Raw genomic sequence first — 25743 nt, forward strand, 5'->3', positions numbered from 1 at the left:
CCAAATACAGTAAATACACTATATGACCAAAACTATCAGCCCAATCAGTGTCTGGCCTCACTAATGCTCTTCTGGCTGAATGGAAGCAAATCCCTACAGCAATGCTCCAACATCTACTATGATGCCTTCTCAGAAGAGTGGAGGTCATTATAGCAGGAAAAGTTGGATCAACTCCATATTCATGCCCATAACTTTGGATGAGAAGTTGGATGTCAGGTGTCCACACACTTTTGGCCATATAGTGTATGTTATAGCTCTTAAACTTGTAAAAGTGCGGGTCTAAGGAGCAGCACCTCTGGGCGTGGACGAGCTCTCCTCCCCCGGTCGGGACTTCCCGGCGGCTCGGATGGCGAAGATCCGCCCGTCGCTCGTTCTGATGTAGGTCCCTGTGTGCAGGTCAAAAGAGCGGCTCTGGTGAGAAAACGCCTGCGCTGAGGCTGCTTTAACAGCACTGGACCCAGCGATGCCGAGCACCAAAAATAGAGGAGAATTAATCATGGGTCCAGACACAATGAGGACGCTGAGCAGAGCTCTCAGTGCTGGGAGAGGAGTGGGTGTATGGAGACCATAGATGTGCGAGGTACACAGATCTGAATGTGGAAAGATGAGTTAAAGTGAATAGCTATGGCCGGTGCATGGGTATAGTTCAGGAGACGTGGATGGTAAATGACACCAGTGAGTAAATAGTTACGGTGTGAGTGTGAACATGGGTAAGCGGTTAAAGTAGATTCATGGTAAATAAAGCTGCAGATGGTTGTTCTAAGTGTGTACGAATACAGCGGAGTGCAGTAGTATAGTGAGGGGTAGTGAAAATGGTGAAACAGGCGTGGTTGAGAAGGTGCACGCGCGGGTCTGAGGAGACGTACCCTTGGTTCCCCGGATCACGTGGATGCTCTCGCCGGCGCTGATGCGTGCCTGGACGTCCGCCGAGCTGTTCGTTCCGGGAATCACAATGTCTGGGAAAAGACAGCAGAGGCTCTTAGATCGAATGAAAGATGGGAGGAGCCAGCTACATGCACAGTGTTAATGTTGAAGTCCAGCAGTCATACCTGTGGTCGTGACGATCTTCTGCACGAAGACCCCGGCTTTCTGCAGGTAGTTGACGGGGAAGTTGACACCTGTGCTGGAGCTGGCCAATGAGGCGCCAGGGCCCAGGGGTACCTGCCGAGGCATCATGGGAATGGGCGTGGACTGGACCGGGCGAACGCTGGCCACCGGCTTCTCGTCTGGCCGAGGAGGGGGGCGCCTGGTCAGCGGGAGAACGTGGGAGAGGGTATTCAACAGAGGTTTAGAACGTAACTTACATATACAATTGGTTGGTAGTTTATAAATATAGCAAATGGCACATTTGAAAAATCCATAGTGCAAGCGGGAAATACTGAGACTGTAACGGTGTACTGGTGAATGTTTGGAGACTGAAGATTGGGCAATAGACATAATAAGGGACTACAGAGAGCATGTGAGCGAAGTGGAGGTGTGGGATAAAGAGCTTTTCCTCGGGGATGTACCAGTTGCGCTGGCTGAACGCGGGGATGTTGGTGAGGCTCTGGTCACTGGCGGGGTAGTAGTGGGCGTAGGACGGGCGGGTGTAGGGCACAGACGCCCGCTTCTCGTCCTCGTAGCTCTTCTTGGCAGCCTTCTTCTCAGCTTTGGTGAGCTTCATCTCCTTTCGGTCCATGAGGAGAGACTCGTGGTGGAAGGGGTGCTGGTGGGACAAACACACCGGAGCTCAAACACACAGCACTACAACAACCAGTCATCAATAATAAAACAGGACTGCGCTCATGAATTAATCAGCAAGCAGCCTGTTCACAGACTACATTGACGAAAATGAACAGGTGTTGGCATGTGTGTGTGTGTGTGTGTGTGTGTGTGTGTGTGTGTGTGCGTGCGCACGCGCGCGCGTACCTTGGTGATGAGCTGGGGGTAGAGATTACAGGCCTGCAGGATGACGTCCTCCATTTCGTTCTGGCAGTTCACCTGCACCCCGGCCGGGTCGGGCTCCTCCTCCACAAAGTGCAGCAGCGACTCCACCTCCCTGCGTGTGAAGTTCAGCACAGGGTTCAGGTCGTCCACCACACGATCTAAGAGAGGGGGAGGGAGACACGTCACGCACTCCATCTGCGCACCAGGTTCAACTGTTCAGGTTCAACTGAAGGCTCGGCAGGTTCAGCTGCAAGCACGTTACTGCGGTGTTGGCAACTGAAAGTGAAACAAAGTGCTAGTTTAAGACCCAACAGATTAGAATGTTCTTAACTGAACATTATAATGCTGATGTAACAGTCTCTACTGGTAACTGAAAGCAAGGGAGTTGGAATACTGACTTAGAATTTTGAAAAAAACAATCCAAAAAAACCCAACTCTTCAAAGGGTGTAGGAGAGCTCCAGCCTCTAAAGAGACACTGAACACTGCCCTCTGCGTCTCACCTGACATGCCCTGCTTGGAGATCTGCCGGTCGTAGATCTTCTTCTCCAGGGTGAAGTCACACACCAGGCGGTAGATGTGGCAGGCCTTCCTCTGGCCGTAGCGGTACACGCGGCACACGGCCTGCGCGTCGTGACAGGGGTTCCAGGAGGCGTCGAACACCACCACGCGGTTCGCTCCGATCAGGTTCACCCCGAGGCAGCCCGCCCTGTGGACGCCATAGGGACAGTGAGCCCCAACGCCAGGGTGCTTCATGTTCACCACGTGAATGTGTGAGTGAGAGAATGAGCGAGTGAGAGGGCGTGTGTGTGCGAGCGCCAGCAGGAGTGCGTGCGAATGCATATCTGTGTGCATGCACACGGTACACAGACACTGACCTGGTAGACAGCAGGAAAACCCAGGTGGTGTTGTTCGCGGGGTCGTTGAACTGATTGATGAGCCGTTCTCTCTCCGAGGTCGATGTGCTTCCATCCAGCCCTGTGATTAATCACACGCAATTCCAGTTAAGGAGCCCCTGGACCCTGATCTACTCAGACTAAAGCACCACAGTTACTTCAGTGCCCCATTACTATGGATTATTTTATCACATTATATGTGCATTATATTTAATGTCACCCTTTAATACACCCGCTGGAATATGCATTTGAGTTAAGTGTCTGATTAAAATGTACAGAAGTGGTCCCAGCAAAGCCCTCCCACTCTAACAACTAGTCTTCACTACTTCAGAATACTGCACAAAATTGTCTTTCTGCATTTCCCAATTTCCCACCTTCCAGGCTATTCAATTACAGCGGGCGATAAGTTCTCAGTCTTTAACCAAACAAAGACAATGAAAGTGCGATGTTTTGGACTTCTGCTTAAATGTCCAGCAGGGGGCGATAAAAGGGAATAAAAGTGACAGCGTGCCTGGTCAGTGAACTGAGAGTGTCACTAGGCAACAGAGACTCTCTGGCAGAGCTTTTAAGGGAACATATTCACTGCAGCAGTTTCTAGGTTACGGGAGGCACTGGATGTGGCAGACCCAGGAGGCGAGAGGACGGGCAGACCCAACGCGGCCGGGGCACAGGACGTGTTCCGCAGGGGCATTTCGGGAACACTCACGGTAGTAGTTGGAGTGGCGGACCCAGTTTTGGCTCGGGCCCTCAGCACCTCTGATAGGTGGCATGGGCCTCTTGGCCAGGAACTCCTCGATGACTGACAGCGTGGACAGGCTCTGACTGTGAGGATCGCAGACACACACACAAGGTCACTACAGCACTGGCCCAGAGAGAAGTGTTCATGTCAAAGGCACACAGCGACAGTTCCATAGCATCAAGATTTAGAGTGTTGAAACTGAAAGGGGAGCGGAGCCAAGCGCAGCTGGAACAGGCCGCTGTATGATACTGATGGAAAAGGGGTTGGAGCTGTGGGCTACTGCTGTAAATCTATGAAGGCAGCTCACCTGAACACCAGGATCTTGTCTCCCTTTCTAACGCTCTCGTCGATCAGGTGGAAGAGCAGCAGCATTTTGGCCGAGTTCTCCAGGATGCCCGTCTGGTAGTTACTCATGATATCCTTCGCCTGAGAGAGAGGGGGATTGAGGGAGGGAGGGAGGGACAGGGACAGCGTTAATGATCCTACCCCACTTTGTTTCACACGCATGTGCCCACCGATGGGCAGGCGGACGTGCTCACGCGCTCTTGCGGCGTACCCATTCGTAAGTGATGACTTGGTTCGCTCTCTCCTGCATCGAGCCCAGATTGATGCCTGCGATGAACTTGCTGTTGGCGGAGTCGCTGGGCTTGCCCTTCAGACTGGGCGCATTGCAGCGGTTGTTGCCTGTGGTTGTGATGTCATCCAAGTCCAGGTCCTGCTCATTGGCCAGGTTCTCCTTCTGCAGAGCTTCATACAGGACATCCGGGTGGTTCCAGATCTGCAGAGAAGCACATGCACGTCTCTTAGGACATACAGTCTCACACCTACAGGTGAGCACTAACCCGCTATTCTGGAACCTCCACTGGGATGCAAAGGCTCCATGTTCCCTCATCTACACATTTTCAGAGTTTATATAAGGTGAATTGTTTTGACTGTGTATTTCTTAAGTGCCCTAAACCAGCTCTGAAGGCAGAGGTCTCAGGGGGCCGCAGTCTGTGGGGGCAGCAGTCTCTAAATGGCAGTGGTCTCTGGGGGCAGTGGTCTTTAACTGGCAACAGTCTCTGAGGGCAGCGGTCTCTAAGGGCAACGGTCTCTAAGGGCAACGGTCTCTAAGGGCAACGGTCTCTAAGGGCAGCGGTCTCTAAGGGCAACGGTCTCTAAGGGCAGCGGTCTCTAAGGGCCACGGTCCTCTTCCAGCTCACCTTGCAGCAGACGCAGAAGGCCTTGAGGGGGTTGAGGCCCAGCCAGCCGCTGTTCCCTGCTTCCCGGAAGCGGGTCATGAACTGGGTGTAGAGCGCCCGCTGGACTGGCGACAGCCGCACCAGGATCACATGCTCCTCCTTGGAGGGAAGGTGGGTTCTCAGTACATCGTGACCTCGCCTGCAAACAAAGGCAGGAAGTTTTAACACCAGCAGTAAATCAGCTACCAACAGAGTATGAGGATCAAAGCTAAGCTATCCGGACAAACACATACATACACAAACACACACATCATCAGAAACACAGAAAACTATCAGCCTGCCTGCACTAAGATGGACCCACACAGCAATCAACCAACACTCATATTTACAACATTCATACTTAACCGCAAAACATAAGCACAGACAGAAATGACCAAAATCTACCTAAGCCACTAACAACTGTTTCAACCGTCCCATTCAATAATTAATGGTTGCATTACAGTAAACCACCTGCCTGATCTTCTTTTTCCCAACAAACACAACAAATCCTGACAGCAGTTTGCCTCCAAACCAAGTTTGAACCGAAATAGCCAAACAGTTACAGCAATACTCCCACACAAATCACAATAATGCTTGAATCAGCACTGTTGAACCACATTGCATATCTGGCTTAAATTCACCAATGGACGCTGTAGTCGTAGCCTGGCAAGCGAACGCTCAGCCACACTGCTAGCGAGCTAGCAATGATTAGTCTGGGAATGGTCCTTTGTGGATTTGTGGAATGTCATGTTGGTAATGAAGGGGTTGAGTTCCACTGATTGGATTACCCCTTTCCTTATTCAACAAATCGTGCCTTGTTTTTCTCACAAGACCTTGTCAGTGAGAGGCACAGACGTCATACAGGTCAACGGTGAGAGGTCTCACCCCACTCTGAATGCTCCCATTCGCAATGGGTTTCAATTAGGAAAAAAGAGCAATACCAGAAAGAGCAGGTCCTTAGCTACGCGGCCCTTAACGGAACACAGGGTCGAGCTTCCAGGCTAATGCTGCGGTCCTTTTGAGAAAAGTACTCAACCTGACCTGCTTCCGTACATACCCAGCTCTATAAATAGACCACATGTTTATAAGTTACATAAGTCGCCCTAAATAATGGTATTTGCTGAGCAAATAGCTAAATAAATACACATTCAGCAGCAGCTGAAACCCAGTCTTGGAATGCGAATGCTCTTGAAAGCGTGATACATTAAGCCTGGCGCCGCCCCAGCCGGGCCTCACCTCTGAACGAAGCCCTCCAGCAGGCTGTGCAGGACGTGGCTGCGGTACCGCATGAGCCGGACGTCCTGCGGCGTGCTGTCGATGCACTGCCCGTTCAGGATGGGCCGCTCGAACATGTTGCTGAACTCCTGCCGCGTGCCCAGGAAGTCCGGCCGGACGAAGTCCACCATGCACCAGTACTCGATCAGGTTGTTCTGCAGGGGGTAGCCGGTGAGCACCACGCGCCGCCGCGACCGGATGTTCTTCAGGGCCTGCGAGGTGCTGGCGTGGCAGTTCTTGATGCGGTGGCCCTCGTCGCAGATCACGACGTCCGGCCCGGGCCGCGACAGGGCCTTCTCGATTCCTGTGGAACCCGCGGCAGGAAATTAATGATGAAAAATAACTCCACTGGTCAGACTCCAGGGTCTGGTCTAGGTAATCACAGGCCAGGGTGGGCATGATGTTAGTCATAGCGTGTCATGGGTGACCTGCAGTGTGCTGACGCCATTGTAAAGGTGCCTACCCTTCAGCAGCTCCTGCTGCCGGTCCTCCTCATCCAGGTCGATGATGACGGGGCCCGTGGGCTTCTTGGACTTCTTCTTCCTGCCTGCGACGAAGCTCTTCTTCAGCGACAGCAGCCGGTACATCTCGTACCCCATGAGCAGCACCCCGCCCTCCGCCGACCAGTCGCCCACCACCTTGGCCCGGGCAGCTGTGGTCCTGCAACCCCAGAGACGGGTCAGTCCCTGGCGCACTTCACAAGCCATACCACACGCTCCACACCCTATTACCACACTCTGAGTAAGGAGGATCTGGACAGGTAAAGCCCAAGTTCCACTCAAATAATGTGAGACTGCCACAGTGTATCATCACAGTGTAGTTAGCATGTAAGCAATGAAAGCAAACCCAGCTGGGTAGGTGTATGGAGTGAGAGAACCAGGGGCTTGAATGCACTGCAGCAGCAGTGTGCCAGCAGAAGAGCTGTGTTCACTAGCGCACGGGGCCAGCGGGGCGACTGCCTTCACGCTCCACCGCGACGCTCTCGTCTGAGAGAGAAGCGCACTCCAGAAACATTATCTTGACGTTTAGCGGCGAAGCGGAGAACCCCGAGCACCCGGCAGTGAGGGAGACGCGAGGGGGACGCGAGGGGGACGCGAGGGGGACGCGAGGGAGGCGCGAGGGAGACGCGAGGGAGACGCGAGGGAGACGCGAGGGAGACGCGCGGCTCTGCTCACTTGTGTTCGTCGTTGAGGATGTGGACCTTGAAGGGGCGGGGCGCGGTGTTGTTGGGGTCGTTGTCCTGGGGCAGGGCCTCCGGGGCCGGCAGCCACAGGTTGAACTCCGCCAGCCAGTTCTGCAGCGTGTTCACCTGGAGGACAGAGATTAGAGAGACGATAAAACTCCAGTACTGCCGCTCCTCGTCAAAAAGTCAAGTTAACCATTACTGCGGGAAAGATCTTTGGTCTCCCGCGGGAGCACAAACACCTCCCTCTCGGAGAGAGAGAGAGAGAGAGAGAGAGAGAGAGAAAGAGAGAGAGAGAGAGAGAGAGAGAGAGAGAGAGAGAGAGAGAGAGAGAGAGAGAGAGAGAGGAGAGAGAGAGAGAGAGAGAGAGAGAGAGAGAGAGAGAGAGAGAGAGAAAAAACAGAACAAGAGAGAGAGAGAGAGAGAGAGAGAGAGAGAGAGAGAGAGAGAGAGAGAGAGAGAGAGAGAGAGAGAGACAGAGAGAGAAGCGAGAGAGGGCGAAAGCGTGGTGGGCGGGGCTCTTACAGGGACGATGGCCAGCACAGTGTGAGCTTCGGTGTGACGCAGGAGGATGTCGATGAAGGAGATGACCTGCAGGGTCTTGCCCAGGCCCATGCTGTGAGCCAGGATGCAGCCGAAGCCGCTGCTGTTCCCGTAGCGCTCCAGAGACTCCACCAGGTTATCGTAGAGAAAGCGGATCCCGCCGATCTGAGAGGGGGGGGGGGGGAGAGTTTTGGGTTACTTCCAAGTGGGTTAACTCAAAGGCTTAAGAAATGAATGGCAAACAGACTCATTCACGATCACAGTTCTACTGGAGGTGCAGAAAGCGCTAAGCTAGGGGCCGTTTGGGAGCGAGACGTGCGGGGTGGGGGGGCAGGCGGGGGCGGGGGGCTCGTACCTGGTGCGGCTTGACCGCGCGAGCCAGCTGCGGGGCGAGGAAGAGGTCCTTCTCGTTGGCGGGGTGGTTGATGTTGACCAGAACTCGGCCCTGGGCGTCGGGCTGGTTGAGGGCGTCGTTGACGTGGGCCCCGCTGCTCTCCTCCGTGCCGGGCGTGGCCCTGTCGTCGTCGTCGTCCTCGATGGACTGGCTGGTCTGGAGAGTGTCGTCCTCCCCAGAACTGAGCTCGATGACATCTGGGGGGCGGGGGGAAGCGTAGCCATGAGAACCGGAGCTCGCCTGCTGTACGCTGCAAACTGCGTCTGTACTGTTCAATACCACCCACTCCCTCCCATGATGCACTGGGAATTACAGTTTTAGTTCAAACTGAATTTTTGTTTGTGCTGTTTTTGTTTCATCATTTTGCTCCCGCCTGGTTGATGACATCACTGGGGAGCCCCTTTGTTGTCTATTACAGCCACTCCTCTGTGATGTGCTCTGAATCTGCACATTATTTCCACAGAAAACTGTCAAATATGATTGGCTAAATGACAGAACTTTGTCAAGCAAACATCTGCTCATGAGATGATGATGGCATTTCAATAGTCTTAGGCCATGTGTACTGACAAACTCGGTTTCTGGTGACAGACACAATTTTGCCCCTGACATTTAGTGACATAAGTGACAAAAGCTTGAGGTTGGTCCATTATACGTCCAATGATGAAAAATAAAAAAACAAGAGCAAGGGAGACAGAGAGAGGGAGAGAGAGCAGTTATGCAACTCTATTGAATGGGCGGTTATACAAGCAGGATTACAGTCTAGAGACTGCTTATATAACCTGGGTAAAATGTCAGCATGTTGGTAACTGGTATGTAATCAGGATTAATGACACTTATACCCTTCCCTATAGCCACAATTCATTTGAATTCATTTGCTTATTCAATAGCCACAGTTTAATTCATTTTCCATGTGGATATTTTTCCCATCATTCTTCCTCTAATTCATTGAAGAATTTTCTGTTTTGGAATATTAGGTATTCATCCATCTCTACAGTTTCCCAGACTTTTATCAACAGCGCCTCATAAGCTGTGTGCAGTGAGGCCTTAGAGCGTACGACAGCCTAACCAGTGTAACGACGAAATGCCGTTACAGTCTGAAGACAGAACACGCTATTCAGACCAAAATCTTTAGGCTAGCCCAAATCCGTTCACTCGCACATCACAAATGTCCCCTCAGACGCTCCTTCTCTCTCCCGCCTTTTGAAAACTAATGACAAAACATGTTGTATGTTATAGTATGGGTCACTTCAAAGAATAATAATAAATAGGTGACCTGAAATGTGTTCAGCTGTAAGGACTGACAGTGTACTTGGGTCAGAGACTGAAGTGTGCGATTGATGTGTTAATGTGAGATCGATGTGTTAGTGTGCGATCGATGTGTTAGTGTGCGATCGATGTGTTAACGTGCGATCAATGTGTTAACGTGCGATCGATGTGTTACTGTGCGATCGATGTGTTAACGTGCGATCGATGTGTTAACGTGCGATCGATGTGTTACTGTGCGATCGATGTGTTACTGTGCGATCGATGTGTTACTGTGCGATCGATGTGTTACTGTGCGATCGATGTGTTACTGTGCGATCGATGTGTTACTGTGCGATCGATGTGTTACTGTGCGATCGATGTGTTAGTGTGCGATCGATGTGTTAACGTGCGATCGATGTGTTAGTGTGCGACCGATGTGTTACTGTGCGATCGATGTGTTAGTGTGCGATCGATGTGTTAACGTGCGATCGATGTGTTAACGTGCGATCGATGTGTTACTGTGCGACCGATGTGTTAACATGCGATCGATGTGTTACTGTGGCGCTCGGGGGGGGGGGCGCTCACCATCCTTGATGGCGCGGGCCGCCGGTCCCTTGGTGTCGTCCTCGCTGGCGCTGGCGCTGCTGTTGCTGGTGTCCAGGCAGATCACCTCCTGCTTGGCCACATGGGCCGAGGAGCTCTGGGAGACCTCCCCCGAGCCCAAGACACCTTCACACGGAAAACAAGAGAGAGGAAAGGGGGGAAGACAGGGGAAGAGAGGGCGGAGAGAAGGTGGTTAATAAGAAAAATGAAAAGAGAGAGAGAGAGAGAGAAAAGCGCTGAAGGGCTGCCAACTCAGAGTGCTTCGCCAGCAAAATAACTACGTATGGGCTTAGCAGTTTTTTTTAAATGAGTGGAAAATACATAAAGTTCTGGCCAATTTTTTTATCCGTCTGCCTGAGGTCAGCCCAGTACACACGGGTAGGGGGGAGCTATGGACCATCTGGCCGACACCGTTGGGCCCCACCGTGGTTGGCACTGCAATTCAAGTCCCTCCTTACTACTGGTGTGTAGAAACAATCCCTGTGGCCCAAAGTGAACTAGTCAGATGGTGCGCGCATCCATTTATTCACCTGGGGGGAATTCGGGGAGGTGAGGCACTGGGAAATCCTTTCTTTGCTGCTCCAGCCGCTTCCGCCTCTCCAGCTCCTCCTGCTGGGCAGCTTTGGTTACTGCCTCCAATTGGTGCTCTCTCAGGAGCTTTCTGCATGGGAAACAGGAGCGTGTTCACAAGCCACCACATGCGTTTCACTTATGACTCAAACACACTCTCAGGCATTCAAGCCCACTGACTGCTCCACCGCGCCGGACTGCAGGGGTAAATGAGAATTTTAATGGCGGGAATGTGTGTTAGGGCGAGTCTGCTTGAGTCTAAATGTCTAGTCTACATTACGTTAACAGGAGAGAAATCCCACACAGAGAACTGCTGACTAGAGCTGTCAGACAGAATAAATAAACCCCCTCCCCCCCTTAGTCCCTGGGCAGGGTTAGCGGGCGAGAGAACGTACCGGATGTTCCTCCTCATGTGGGCGGGCTTGGAGGTTCTCTTCTTGGTGCTGCCGGGAGGTACAGGACTGGGGCTGGGGCTGGGGCTGGGACTGGGGCTTGGGCTGGGGCTGGGGCTGGGACTGTGGCTGTCGGGATGGGAGGGGGGGCGCGACGAGGGGCGCGAAGGGGGCTCCCCCGACGGTGAGGTAGATGGCGGGGTGCACTGCCACCCCGAGCTGTCCCCTCCCTGGGCTTCATTCTCTGCACTGAAAGGGGTGCCCTGAGGCTGGTCTGCAGGAAGAGAAAGACAGAACCACACGTTTATTAAAGGCTGGGTCAGGACAAGATGGACCATGGAAAATGGGACAACAGAGGCAGGTGTGAACATGGTACACAACCTAAAGATAAGCCCTAATTTATCTTCACTCCTGTAATGCGCAAAGAAATAGCTGGAAAATGGGACACATATATTACCAATGCAAAAATGATTCTTAAACAAACTTAAAATCTTAGGTTAATTAGTTTGAAGTGTTTTATTCACCCTCAAATTTCAAAGACTTTCACATGAAATAACTGATTGATATAATGTTAGCCATCATTGTAGCTTACAGTATAGAACGGTAAAAGAACACCCACAGTGTAAAACCTTCCTTTATTCCATCACAAGGTTCACCTTTGTAATGTGTATAAAAGTATTTTGTCCAGCTGGCAGAGTTATACAACTATAGCACTCAGCCAGATAGTATGTGTATAATTCAACTAATAAATGGACACACACACTTAAAGATGCAGACATCCCCAAATATAGCCTACTTAGAAGAGTATGGAAGTACACAGTGAACAAGAGTCCATGTAACGCCTTCTGGGTTTCCCCACAAATCTAAAGACAAATGCCTGGCTGCGGTGTGTTATGCAAGCCCTCATAAATATTTAGCGCTTATGAAATGAAGAGCATTTGTGGGGCCAGAGCGCTGCCTGGCTGGGTGTGCAGATGGGATTGCTCACCGTCAAGGTTACAGTGCAAACAGCCAGTGCCACCCCCTGCCCCCCTCCCCCTCCTGACTGCCCCCCAAATTCAGCGCCTGGAGGAGGGCCGGGGAGATTAACTGCCCTGGCGCGCAACACGTGGAGAGATGCCAAACACACACAACTCACATGGCGGCGGAGGGAGACGGACGACTAACTTATATAACGTGTGGGAGCAGAGGAGTGATTCATAAATAAACAAATTACATAAAGCACACCAATCAACCCATCTGCACAAAGTCGCTTCTGAACGACTGCGACCGATTCCTTGAAAACGACGAAGGGGTTTATATTTCCCCTCCGGGCTCCCGGGGGTAGCCGCGGCTCGGACGGAACGCCGCGCGCCTTCCTGAAGAGCGGCGTGCCCCGAAAGCGCGCGCGTTGCGTTCTGCTCCCGAGAAGCGCGTCGCGCGCGCGGACAAGAGACGCTTCATTATTCATCCCTGCTGCTTATTCCCCGCCGTCGCCCTGAAGAACACTTACATAACTATTCCTGAAATGCAGGGAGGCTGGCCCGCGGCCAGGGGAGGCGGGCGCGGCCGCTCCCTGCCAGGACGCCAGGGGCCGGGACGATGGGCAATAACTGGGGCGCGGGACGCCATTCCGGCTCCTCTCTGTTCTGGGACCCGGCCCTTCCACCAGAGGGCCTTACGTAAGCACATCGCCACAATCTTATTAATAGCACCTGTAAGCTTCTCCCAGCGCAGACACCCCTCCCACCTGACAAAAGGAACACTGTGGGACGGCTGCCAGGTTCAGTGGGTTTTGGTTACGTGTGAAAGGCTCAACGCGAAAAACACGTGGACCGGGTCAAGACCAGCCAATGGGCTCGCCACTCCTGACATGTCCCGTATGTCTCCAACATAACCATAAAACCATCAGTAGTGGGTACAACTGTGACCAGACAAACTAAATGCAAACGAATTACAATCAAAAAAACATTTTTCATAGATAACGTGAAGTTTCATACCAAAGATACCAAAGCTGTAGTTGGCTACATATGTTCACATGAACATGTATCTTGTTTGAGAAAAAACCAGACAAAGAATAAGAGAACAGTTATTATTAATCCCATTTTTAAAAAATCCGAGGGGTGTTCTCTGAAAGTGTCTAGTTACATATTGTAAGCACTACATACATCAACATTTCCACAGTCTATTCATTTCATAGTTTCCTTGGGCTAAGGACACTCACTTGGGCTGATTCTGAAAAACACACACTTCTCCCCCAAGACCGCTTAAATTAATCAATTAGATTCAGATAGTAAACTACAACCAGACCAGTCCAAGATGCTCTTTAAAAAATCCAGCAATTAGACATTTTTCTACTTCAGTAAAATGATTTTTCTGTACCTGTGATGCATTATTAATAAAGTCAAACACAAACAGAACGAGGTTTGAGAACAGCTTTGGCTCTTTGGTTCACTTTATTTCTTCTAAACGTACCGCCATCATGCTCTTTGCTTTGTGGGTCTAGTCATTTCTCCTGTAGGTGTAGTTTCTTTGGGTGACTTGCACACGCGGAGGACAGAACCCAAGAACTGCGTTCGGTCGGAAACCCTGCAGTTTGGCTGGAATGTACAGGACAGCCTGGAACATTAGACCTCAGCAGAATCTACTCTCAAATTTCATTTGACACACACCTACAGATTTCTCTGCTTCTCTGTGTCTGATCCACTTCAGCCCGGCACAAGGGAAACGCACCCTGTCTGAATGTGGAATTACAATATGGGGGTTTTTGGCCGTTCGAGACCGCTAGAGAGTCCAGGTGCTCTTTGAATGCAGTCTCACAGTAGCAGGAGGAAGTCCTCCTAGTTCTACCAGACTCCATACACAAGGGGACAGGCAATGACTGCGTTACATAACACATCATTACATAATCAAAAGAAGGTTCCATTTTACTGCTTTCTGAGGACCGGGAAACTGGAAACCATCGGAACCTAAAACATTGTGGGCGGGAGGGGGGAATGGGGGGCTCTCTCTCTCCTTCTCCCCCTCCTCCTGACGGTGATCAGCAGGACCGAGGCATGCAGCTAACGCCGCTAATAACGAGCAGGAGGTGGGAATTGCATGACACAGACTTTCACAGACCGCACGTTAATTAAATAAAGTTAAAATAATAAATAGCACCTAAAAGATTGAACATTTTTCGCCCAATTATTCTCAAATATAAACAGAACAGTCATTATCACCATCAGCACAGCACACAAAAAAGCACTGGGGAAGTGTTCTCGTAGCAAAACTGAACCCCAGGTTAGATTGAAAGAACAAGCCGTACTCTAAAACGAATACATTCTGCAATCCATTAAGTAAATGCTCCATTCGGCTTCATAAATAACAGCTATCTGTTCAGTGAGGCCGCCGCTTAAAAACAACCAAAGAAAAAAAACCCCAAAAAAACAGAACGTTCTCAGCAGGCAAATGGCAGTGTACCTAGGGGTTGAAGCTGAAGGCATTTGAGGATAACAGTTCCCCAGACCCCGAACATAAAGAACCAGAGCACTTCCAGCCTAATTTTCTCCAGAAGCCATAGGAATGTGGGCCAGTTTTTTTTTTTGTGTGTTTTTTAACGGCTCGGTTTTCAGAGTAATCTACATACTCCTTCCTCCAGGAAGAGCGGCGTTACCGTGAGACGGCTCCGGTTGGCTGGCTCCCCGCTCTCGCAGCGGCGGCTCCTCCTTATCGCAGAGCGCCGGACCCAGAGGAGAGGGAGGCAGTCTCCCAGGAGCCACGGGTTGCGTAACCAGGGTACGCTCGGCATTTATATAACGCCACTTCATAGCGCGAGCGTCATGCCAGGGCTGTGACACAGTTGCGGTGCTTTCCATTTGCGTACGCGCAGACAATTAAAGCGAGCGCAGGGAACAGAACATGGAGGAGGGCAGGCTCCAGTCCCCAGATTTGCATCACTGCCTGGCACAGGCAGCGTACCAGCTACGCCGCCTCCTTCAGCCGTGACGTCCCAGAGAGGCTGCTCTGTGACACAAGCACTTTTCGCCCGTTCTTTTTCCCAACAAATCCATCCAGGAGGAATTCTTGAGTGAAAGGCTACATTATTGGCTTGAGGAACTGCTGCAAGTACCCTAACAACAGGAGTGCCAACGTGTCGCAGTTTTTCAACAAGCACAGAGGAACAACACTTCAACCGGCAGTTCCCTCAGCACAATTTCTGAGCGTGACGGCGCCTGAAAAATTTGACGCAAATGAGCGAAGACTCTCAGGTATTCCTGACCCACATATCTGCAGCGTGTTTACACCACGCTGCTGACGCTGCCCCCCTCAGCATGTTACACAACCGGTCCGGATGACCACTGGAGCAGCAGGGCTGTGTTGACACTTGTCTGGCGGGGGCTGTGGGGGGGGGCTGGCGGGGCTTGAAGGGGGCCACACGCGCAGGGTGTGAGCGTCTCTTTGTAGGTCCCCCAGCGCACCACAAGCGAAGCTAACAGGACACTGAGAGGCAGGCCAGCCGCAGGCCCGATTAGCGAGGGCAGCGTGTCCTCTGGCTATTGCAGGGCAGTGACCGAGACCGGATCACAACAGACAATCTGGCAAAAAGAGCATAAACAAGGAGCTTCTTTTAATGAGACGGGCAAATGAATGCGAGGGAAAAGCAGGCGGAATGCGCACTCGTTTGCAAAGAATTCTGTCCCAAAATCAACAATGTGGGAACTTCCGACCTACCCTTGATTTACCGCCAAAAAAACAAACAAACAAAAAATAAATGAAAATTGGCTTCTGTTGGCAAGCCTAACCGACTCTACGGCCATAGTAAGGAGATTACCCTCAGTCTGATGAACAGAACCGCACTTTACTACAACTGGCTGTTAAACCAGAGCCTGCACACAGACACACAGGGCACACGTCCTCCCCACGACCACAAGGACCGTCCGCCACCGGACAGGAACAGGCCCTGGGCCAGGTCCTGCGCTCTCAATTTATTATATCAAGGCAGCAGACCACATGACATCACACTGCCCAGTCTGCAATCCACAAACACGAATATCATGTTCACCGATTCATTTTGCATCTGTGCAACTTGAGGATCTTTGGCCCAGAATTTGTGGTGAGCTCTAGATGACTGCTCGCGTCCTGAAAGACGATCTTCTGAAATGATTTTCCACAAAGGCACTAATCTGATCACTCAACGACTCAGCTGAACCGCTCCCCATTTCTCGCGGATAAATGACGGAAGAGCACAAAGCAGAGTTACAGAACCATACAGGCGGAAATTCAACGGGGCACGCGCTGGTCCTGTGTTATCCCCACAGACAGGGGCTGGGCGAACCCCTTTACCTTCATCTGGCTATCATTGATTTTATTTTGATCCTTATAAAGCTTGCACAGTACACAGGTGCCCTAAAGCGGTATACACATCAGAGTAAAAGTGGAAAACGGGGGGATGGGACGGGATTCTAACAAACATTCATATCCAGGAGATTTGGAGGTCATGTGCTCCTCTAAGGGAGGGCTCAAACCTATATTTAAGTCACCTCTGCGGAAGTACAAATGGGATGGGAATGGGATATAAACCTTCTATGCCAAACAAAAGAACTGCAATGATTTGATTATCTTCACTGTAAAAAAAAATAACAACCCACAGCAGGACCTGAGGTCCCTTTGAGTTCAAAGGCATTCGGCAAGAAACACCAGATCAGCTGCACACGGTGGAACTACTGGTACCTCTGGGCAGGTTAGTGAGGTTTAATCTGAACCGACTCCAAACAGGTCCATGGGGCCACTGCGGAAAAGGCGATTCATACATTCAGTGAAACGTAACCCTTTTGTTCCCTTCACAGCTTAAGGTCAAAGAGATTTAAAAAAAAAACCCAAATCGTTCTCTCGCAAGATGTGAAAATTTCCCATACAACGGGTTCAATACTGATGACCAAATCTAACCTATACTTGACTAGCTAAAGGTCTGACTAACACCAGTCAAACTAGTTTCATTTGTTTAACTTAGCTGTGTCCTCGGGTGCACACTTTTTATAATGTCGTAAGACTACATGAAACCGACACAAAACTAGTCCGGCTACCAAAGTTCTGAAATGGGGCAGGTGCAAGATGAAGCGCCTATTCCTTTAACACTGGCTCAAAGCCAATGCATTTAACTGCAGCCTCAGTGTTTTCCGTTGCCAAATCACTATTACCACATTATCTTCCTACCAGGCTGCCTAGAGCTGCACCTCTGAGCTGACTGCCAGCGTGACACAAAAGAAAACTATTCATCTTGTAGCATTCGTGCAAGTAGATCCACCACGGATCCAAAGATCATCTTCAATAATTGGCCGCTATTTACTCCAAAGAGCACTCAGGCTTTGGTTCTTTTCAAATAATTGCTAATTGCCCGAAGTGATGTAAGAATTGTTCAATACTCCCCTGGGCTCAATAGCGCTGCCACCTTTCAGGGTCTCAGCCGTTAGGGAACAAACGTGTTCTGGTTATGCAACTCATTCACTGCTGGACGGATAATGGGCGAGAAATTAATACCTAGCTTCATATTTCTATTCGAGCTCTAAAAACAAAGCTGAACTTTTGATCATTTGCACACTATTCAGCTGATTAGGTTTGCATTCTTCTGCGTAAATGCACGACTTTTCACGGTAAATTGCGGTCGTATTTGACATTCAGCCGAAGAGACAGCAATCTGAATTTACATTTCAAATGGCTGTTGACCTCTTTCCGATCCACGCGTTGAAATGGAAAAGAGAGGTAATATGAGCCAGCCAGAGACCTGCAGTTTAGAGAGGTGGATAGTGCATTCAAGGTCACCGTATTCAGATTGTAGAGTGATAAAACATACAGAATAAAGCACTTAGCATTAGTAATAATAAGTGATGTACAATTTGCGATTCAAAGAGCAAATCAAATCCACTAGTGATGAGTCTCCTTTCAGAATATAAACAAAACAGATATTACCCTGGGCCTTAAAAGAGTAAAATAAATTAATTAAATTAATAAATAATCACAACCAATATAATGTGCAGACATCTCTGGATGCTGTTCACCCACATTACTTGTTTCACCATTAAAAAAATAAAATAAAAAAACCCCACATTTTTAAATGAAAAAAACATGAGCACTAGGCAAATGAGCAGTTACCATCTCCAGGTACCGACACAGTGTTTGCACGCGCGTGTGTGTGTGCGCACGTGCGTGTGTGTGTGTATGCGAATGTGACTGTGTGAGTGTGAGTGTATGTGTGTGTGTGTGTTTGTGTGTGTGTTTGTGGATGTATGCAAATGTGAGTGAGTGTGTGTGTGCATGTGTATGCAAATGTGACTGTGTGAGTGTATGTGTCTGTGTGTGTGCGTGCGTGCGCATGTGTATGCGAATGTGAGTGTGTGCGTGTGTGAGTGTGAGCGTGTGTGCATGCGTGTGTGTGTGCGTGTGTATTCGAATGTGAGTGTGAGCGTGTGATGCGTGCGTGTGTGTGCGCGTGTGTATGTGCGCGTGTGTGTGTGAGACCCATCCTAACCCCCAGCAGTGATATGGCAGCGATGCTGGCTCAGTAGGCTGGCCCGCTGCGGGCGCTCCTGGATGGGGCACTTACATAAGAGCAGGCTCTGGGAGTTACACAACATGTGTTTGGCTGAACGGCACGTCCAGTGCCCGAGCCCTCTTTTTTTTGGGGGGTAGCTGCTACGCACCGCTGTGCCCTCTCGGTCTCAACGGCGGGGCCTTGGCCGTGACGCAAGCCCCCCCCCCCGGCCCCCTCCCTCGCTGACGGCGTTTTTAGATAAAGAGTATTGTTTTTCCCCGGCAGTCTTACGGCCCCCCAGGCTGCTGCTTTATCAGCATGTGTCAGCAGCTCCGCAGCACTATGAAAAACTTCCCGCACCACTTCCCCTGCTTCTTTAAAAGCTATTCCAGAATATAAAAAAAATACAAAACTTCACCCCGTATAACTTCGGCAAACATTTACCACCACCGCCACCACCACCCCCCCCCCCCCACCCCCCCATCATGAGCAGTGCCCCCATGGACACGCTGAAAGACTGTTACGAAACGCGTTCCCGGAAGAGGGAGCACAGAGAACTCTTACTAGGCCAGTGTGTCACAGACAGGAGATTACAGCTGCACGGACATATTTGGAAACTTGTTCTATAACAAGTCTGGATCACGTTGTGTAACTAAGGTTACTGCTCCACATATTTAAAAAAAAAAATTTTAATTAATAAAAATAAAACTACTGCTGAAGCTCAGCTTTCTCTTCAATTCAAATCTTTTTTTTGTTGCAGGTACAATTACATAGCCTGTAATATCTATCATCTGAAAACCCCCCCTCAAGGAGTTAAAAAGTGGTCAGGCAGCAGAAATCACAGCTGCTAAAGGAGACGTCATCAGACCGTCCTATACACTGCCCTTCCATCACAGCGGCACATTCATCCTCTCAGGAATGCTCACAAAATGGAGGTAAGCCATGATTTATTTGACTTTTAATATTTCAGGTCCTCCAAAATTGCCAATTCAAACAAATGACCATTTTTATTTTCCTTTTTGTGTAAACAATAACTTTTGGCACCATGGTCAACATTCATACATACAGCAGCTAAAAGAAACCCAAAAAAAGCACAGCATTAAAGTACTAGTACTAAAAAAAAAAACAGAACACTAACAGTTACCTCACAGGTGTGAAGCTCACAGCCTGGCCAAAGCCTGGGAGCTAAGCCTGCCAACGACAAGTAGGCTACATACCCCCCCCATCCATCACATGTGCCCATCCATGTCCTTCAAGACATTACAGGTATTACTTACGTGTCCATGGTGCAACTCGGCTACAGACTGAACCCACAACCTTCCCGTTTTAAGATGAGATTTATGACCAGCTGATAGACAACTAGCCTATATCAGGCAACATGTTAATATGTTGATAAATTTGTGACAGGGAAATGAATAGTCTACTTGTTGAATATTTCTCATGCCTCTTAGTTTGACTTAGCATAGGTTAGGTCAGAGAGCAATATTTACTGTGTGAACAGGATTTAATGTGTTCATGGCTACGAATAACTCTTACAAAATTAGCATGTGTTTTGTAGTTGTAGCTGTATGCACTTACTGTACGTTGCTTTGGATAAAAGCGTCAGCCAAATAAAGGCAATGTACTTAAAATGTAACGCACAACGTTGCAAACAGAAAGTACAGCCATTTTAATCCAACATATGCCACTAAAGAAGCATCCAACATTGAACATAATATAATCCACAAAAACCTGTTTTTGTTTGGGTAACTTGAATCTTATCTTCTCACAGAAAACATCACAAATGCCAGTAAGTAGGTAGCCTACATATGTACAGTATGTCTGTACTGTCAATTTACTATGAAAGACCCTAACCTCACCGAGAAAAATGTAATAGCCCTACTAAAACCAAGAGGAAAGAGTGAGCTTTATCAACATAATCTGCCTATTGATCTAAAAAATCAATTGGTTACAAGGACCAGAAATCATGCAGGCAAGACGCAAACTTCCACAAGGTGCTCATCTAAAATAGAGAGCTTGAGACCTATGTGACAGGACAGATGCTGTCCCTGTAACTAAAAGCACGCTGTGGTCCTGTCAAAGTGTCCATTCCTTTGCGGCCACCTTCCTGTGCTCCACATCCACCACGCTGCCCTCTCCTCTCTACAGCACCGTTCACCGGGGACCAGACCCGACCGGGACACTGACCCGGGACGCTGACCCGGGACGCCGACCGGGACGCCGAACGGAGCAGCTGACCAACGCCACCTACCTGAGAAGGACTCGGACTCGTCCAGCAGCAGCATGGCTCGGGGGGGGGGGGGCTGCCCAATTCTCTGCTCTGCTCCACCCGGGACCGCTCTCACCACGGCGGGAGTTGACGTGCCCAGATAGCCGGTCCTCGGCGCTGAGCGGCTCGCCTCTGCGTTAGGTTCTCAAGCGTGCTCAGACTCTCTCTCTCTCTCGTTCTCTCTCCGCGCTCGCTGCTCTGTACTGTGCGCTGCTCAGCTGCTAACCGGCTCGCTGACTGACTGACTGACTGGCTGAGTGTGGTGCTGAACACCGCGCTCTCATTCACTGAATGTGGTCCAAGTGCTGATTAAGTAAAGCCAGTGGGTAGAGACCAGGAACTAAACAGAACTCCTTACATAACCATTCACGCTCTGACAGGGGCCCCGCCAGGGGGGTTTCTGAATGGCCAGAGCTGCGGATCCCTCTGCAACGCCGGCTCTCTCCCTCTTTCATAACGGCCACGAAGGGGAGTGTATCAACACCGCACAACCTCAGCAGGCAAAGTCTGAGTTTACGTGCGCAGGTGGCATCGAGCACAAGCATTTCAACCTCCTTTCACATTTTTACATTTCAAATCTGCTTGAATTGGCTGCTTTCAGGTGTTAGTGTGCTGTGTTGAGCAGTATGCTGGTTACACAACCAATTCTGCATAAAGGCTACAACAACAGGAAAAACAAATAACCTGAATTCACATGATCCAGAGAGCTATACACTTCTGGAGTACAGTTAACAAGAAAGTTGTACTAAGAAAGAACAGACTTGTAAAAGACAGAACAGAAGAATAATTTAGTCTGAGATACTGCAGTTTTTAGCCACAGAGCACAAAAAAGACCCTGCAAGGTAAATACACACATCTGCCCTCACCAGCCCCAGCACTTTGCCTCACACACTGCTCAGACCTCAATCGCCACTGCGATGCGCTCAGCGCTCAGCGCAACTCATCATGTACTTACACATGGCCCTGACGTTAAGGGATCTGTGGCTGCTCATTTCTGTCACCTTGACCAGAGAGGTTCAGCGAACATCATTCCAGCGTTGTGGGTGGCAGCCCCCAGGAGTCGACAGCCAGTCTGAAAGCTCAGTCCTGTGCGTAATCTAGCTACCCCGAGGCACTGAGAGACAATTACAAAACAAAGAATTTCCAGAAGAGCGACCGTCGCTGCCGACCGTCGCGCCAGCCCTGCCGGGGCCCTCTTTCTGGAAAAGCTCCCCCCACTGGCGTCATCGTCACACGCGCATCCCCCTCCCCTCCCTGAGTGTCACTGGCAGGCCTCTCCCCTTTCAGCGGGGCTGCCTTAGGTAACCGGGTGACAGAGTTCAAAAGCTGACTGAGGCCTGCTCCACAATGGAGGAAACCCATATTCAAAACACAAAGATTACCGAGCTCACTTACACAAACAAAGACTGACTGCGCTGTAAGCCATATCTTAGAAACAGTGTGAACAGGATGGGGGGGGTGTAAGGGAGAAAGTGAGATGCTTGAGAGGTTTGGGGGGGGAGAGAGAGATACTGTACAAGTGAACAATGTGCTGGCTGCTCACAGGTTTATGTACGCTTGGCTTTAGACACTGCTGCGATACCAGCAGCAGGCTCTTTCTGCAGAAGGCAGAGCAGGGCATCCAATCCTGCTGCAGATGCTCTGGACTTTTCAGTTCAACTCCGACACACTTACAGAGTTTACAAGGACATGCCTGACAAACGTGCTCATTTCTTTCAGAATGCACTCGCTGTTTATACAAAGTGTTTGTCACTCAAATGGGAGGGCAAAGGAATGGTGAGCAAAAATGACAAATATGAAATCCCATTGAAGAAAATCTTTTGGTATACTGTAAGCCTGCCAGTGCAAATAAAGTAATACTTCAATGGTTCATTGTTTGGCAGGCTAATATGTTTTTTATATGCAAAATGAATGTCTTTTCATGCTGAAACAACCGTAGGAAAATGTATCATACTTAACTTTCAATTTTGTCAAAATTAATTGGCAAAACAGCTTCAGGCATGAGATCATCTTTTCAATGGGATTTCGTAGTCCCCTTAACACGGTCCAGCATACTGCTAAAGGCAATTATTGGATCCTTTGTGCACACCTTGCTTAAGCATAAAAAAGTGTTGTAGTAAGCGGTGTCTTTTTTCATTTATTTGAATTTTTGTGATTCAACACCCAGTATTTCTCATAATGTTTTGTGCTGAGCACATTTCATGCTACTATTATTCTGTATACGAAAAACGCATAGGGGGAAAAATATATTTTTGGTGCATCAGGCTCAGTCATTAATGAGGGAAATGAGTTCTCTGAGGACCAACGGTGCTCAAATCTACAGCAAACTTCAGCAGAACAGCGGCTGCCGTGTGTGGCACAGTTGTGGTGCGTGGCTGTGTGGCACGACGGCAGCCTGTAGCCGGCAGCCCTGCTGCGCTCGTAACATAGCTCAAGGTAGGCCTCAGCTGGCGGGACTGTTTGTGCTTCACTGTGCACCAGGGCGGTCAATCCACCCGCATCAGCTGCACATGAAGCATACTCCTCCAATGCAGTGTGCAGTCTGAGCTAGCGTGAAGGGAGTGTTTAGGCTGAGGTGGTCAACAGGTTGCGTTCAGGCTGAGCTAGCGTGTAGGGAGTGTTCAGGCTGAGCTAGCCTACAGTGGAGTGAAACAGGCGCAGTTGATAATGAACTTGACAGCAAAGAAGAAACAACTTGGAAACCAAACTGAACTTGTGAAACAAAATGTGAAAACATGAAGAAAAATCACGGTGAAAATTGGTTAATAAAAAAAAAAAAAAATCAGTTTATAAACAATAAAAAAAGGTGCTGACAGAAGGGATCAAGTTAATGGCAGTTTAAACCAAAGGCACTCATAGCCATCACAGGCACAACACTGATACACACTACAAGCTCTTTCACTGAGGGCACCGTATCAAATGCAATTTCACTGGTGACTGATTCAGACAAACATCCATTTTAAATGAAGCACAACAGGTGAGCTCCAGGAACAGAGAACACTGTGTGCTCTTCGAATGGCCTGGTACTCTCTGCCCACTTGTCAGCTCCCTCCAACTGCTCTGGAATTGGAGCACTGTGCCCTATCCCTGGCCAACCCGTTATTCAATCGGCCTGCCACGTTTCCAAGTCTGCTCCGGCTCGCTGCTGCCCCATGCTCAGGTTACACAGGGGGCTGTGTTCAGCCGCACCAGGCTGTGCCGGTTAGCGGCGCTGAGGGGGAGATGCCTCGGACCAGGGGCCTCATTCGCGAAACGTGTGTACGATCACATTTGAACATAAACGTAAGAACGTTTCAAAGAATATTCCGCCATTCATTATTTTTTTCTCATCTGTATTTGTTCACGGCTGTTTCCTTATGCCAATCACATGAACAGGATTTCACATAAAATGTATTAGCAGTCAGCATTCATCATCTCATACAGCTGGGATGTGCACTAAAACAAAGGTCTGCACATGCGTCATGAATCTCAGGTTGTTTTTTTTCATAGGACAAAAGTAAGAATAATTTTAGATTTAAGGTTTTGTGAATGAGGCCTGCCGCTCTGGCCCCACTGGCTGCCCTCTGGAGCTTGCGGCGCTCAGTGACAGATGATGCGTCGGTGGCGTCCGGGGAAAGACGCAGGAAGGAGGGGAAAGACGCAGGAAGGAGGGGAAAGACACAGGAAGGAGGGGAAATCCGACGGGAGAAAGCGCCCTCAAACTGCATGCGAAACGTAGCCGCAGGCTCGTGCTGTAGGGGGATTCGATCCTGACGTACACAACAGCCAGGACGGCTCAATCCCCAAGTTCTTCCAGTCAGGAAAAAATGGAATAAACACACGCTTGAAATGGGCTCGAAAATTATGTTAATCTCTGGAAAGACTGAAGAGGCATGTGGAAATGAATCCCAGTGTAAATATTTGGGTGGAAAAGAGCACACACCAGTTAGCTGGCCCTCACATGGCTGACTGTGAAAGCAGGATGGGCCCATGGAACAATCCAAATTCTTGTAAATAAAAAAATATTTTATCTTACTATTTCCCCCCCATTGAATCTCAATTTGTTGTCACATGGTATTGATTGACAGTTCATGCCTGTCACATGTGATGGATGGATTTCTCATTCCTGTCCAGAATCTACAAATACATCCTCTCGATCCATTCTTTGTTTACACCCTGATGAAGACTCAGCAAGGTCAAAACCGGTCAGTTTTTGTAACTAAATATCAGCAGATATGCAGCCATAACAAAGGCTTTCAAAATATTTCCTTTCATGCAAATGTGTCTGAAGTCTTGAGTCAAATTCTTCAAGTCTTTTTTCGGCTACTCCTCCTGTGAGCGCCCGAGCTTCAAGAGCACCTTGGTTAGAGTTACCTGGAATCTACCTAAAATACTCTATGGCAGCACTCTACCTCTGCTCCTATTGAAACAAAAAACAACGTTCAAAATATAATCCCCCATCTGATAAAAGGAGAATCTTTGACAATAACATGCACTCCCATTTTGAAATGTACGATGATAATAGATATTATTTAAATTATAACTGATTATGACTTAACCAGGTACATCATGAACAGTACTTGAGTATGACACCTCCTAGGCTCACGCATTCCTAGTGAACCAGTACGGAGCTTCACATTAGGAAAGTGTGCCTTTCACCCGTTAACAGGAAGCGCCCAGGCGTGAAATGCCTGTGCTGTGATTACGGTGCCCTGGGGTTTGTGTGTGAGCACAAGCAGGGCGTCCTCCATCACACTGACAGGCCGGGGACAGACAGAGCCCTCGGCCCGGTAACCTACAGCGCCTGCCAGGACACACGCCTGGCCTGCAAGCACACACGCACAAACACCGAGGGGCAAATCCCAAACTCCCACGCCCAGCGAGCGCGCGCACCGCTACCTGTCCCCACACGGGCACTCCGCGTGGAGCCAACGACACGGGAACAGGCCGCTCTGTCCTCACGTTCACCTCACCTGAACGCCACGCCCCCGTGACTCTTTCTGCCATTCTCCTGCAGAAACA

At 49.7% G+C, this 25743-nt stretch overlaps 1 protein-coding gene and 1 long non-coding RNA gene across 4 annotated transcripts in view; one reads left to right on the forward strand and one right to left on the reverse strand.

Annotated features, from left to right (window-relative positions):
* The window catches only part of LOC135234086 (helicase ARIP4-like), a 53831-nt gene that overhangs the window by 6333 nt on the left and 21755 nt on the right, over positions 1 to 25743 (reverse strand). The window contains exons 1-20 of one of the 3 annotated variants that reach the window (XM_064298241.1): positions 21698 to 21905; positions 10988 to 11258; positions 10553 to 10683; positions 10005 to 10148; positions 8136 to 8371; positions 7763 to 7945; positions 7230 to 7363; positions 6518 to 6714; positions 6016 to 6358; positions 4762 to 4939; positions 4116 to 4337; positions 3867 to 3985; positions 3527 to 3642; positions 2803 to 2902; positions 2428 to 2633; positions 1909 to 2084; positions 1509 to 1705; positions 1050 to 1246; positions 867 to 956; positions 294 to 386 (exon numbers count right to left, since the gene is read on the reverse strand). In XM_064298241.1, the coding sequence (XP_064154311.1) occupies positions 294 to 386; positions 867 to 956; positions 1050 to 1246; positions 1509 to 1705; positions 1909 to 2084; positions 2428 to 2633; positions 2803 to 2902; positions 3527 to 3642; positions 3867 to 3985; positions 4116 to 4337; positions 4762 to 4939; positions 6016 to 6358; positions 6518 to 6714; positions 7230 to 7363; positions 7763 to 7945; positions 8136 to 8371; positions 10005 to 10148; positions 10553 to 10683; positions 10988 to 11258; positions 21698 to 21734 (3370 nt within the window). In that variant the 5' untranslated portion in view covers positions 21735 to 21905. Of the gene's footprint in view, positions 1 to 293; positions 387 to 866; positions 957 to 1049; positions 1247 to 1508; positions 1706 to 1908; positions 2085 to 2427; positions 2634 to 2802; positions 2903 to 3526; positions 3643 to 3866; positions 3986 to 4115; positions 4338 to 4761; positions 4940 to 6015; positions 6359 to 6517; positions 6715 to 7229; positions 7364 to 7762; positions 7946 to 8135; positions 8372 to 10004; positions 10149 to 10552; positions 10684 to 10987; positions 11259 to 20724; positions 21658 to 21697; positions 21906 to 25743 lie in introns of those variants that run through there. The other 2 variants (XM_064298242.1, XM_064298240.1) reach the window with 2 other exon arrangements.
* LOC135234087 (uncharacterized) lies at positions 19024 to 24985 on the forward strand. The gene is made up of 2 exons (XR_010324018.1): positions 19024 to 19130; positions 19234 to 24985. It is a non-coding gene; the product is annotated as an uncharacterized LOC135234087 (long non-coding RNA).

The sequence above is a fragment of the Anguilla rostrata genome, chromosome 11 (assembly GCF_018555375.3).
Source record: "Anguilla rostrata isolate EN2019 chromosome 11, ASM1855537v3, whole genome shotgun sequence".
NCBI lineage: Eukaryota > Metazoa > Chordata > Actinopteri > Anguilliformes > Anguillidae > Anguilla > Anguilla rostrata.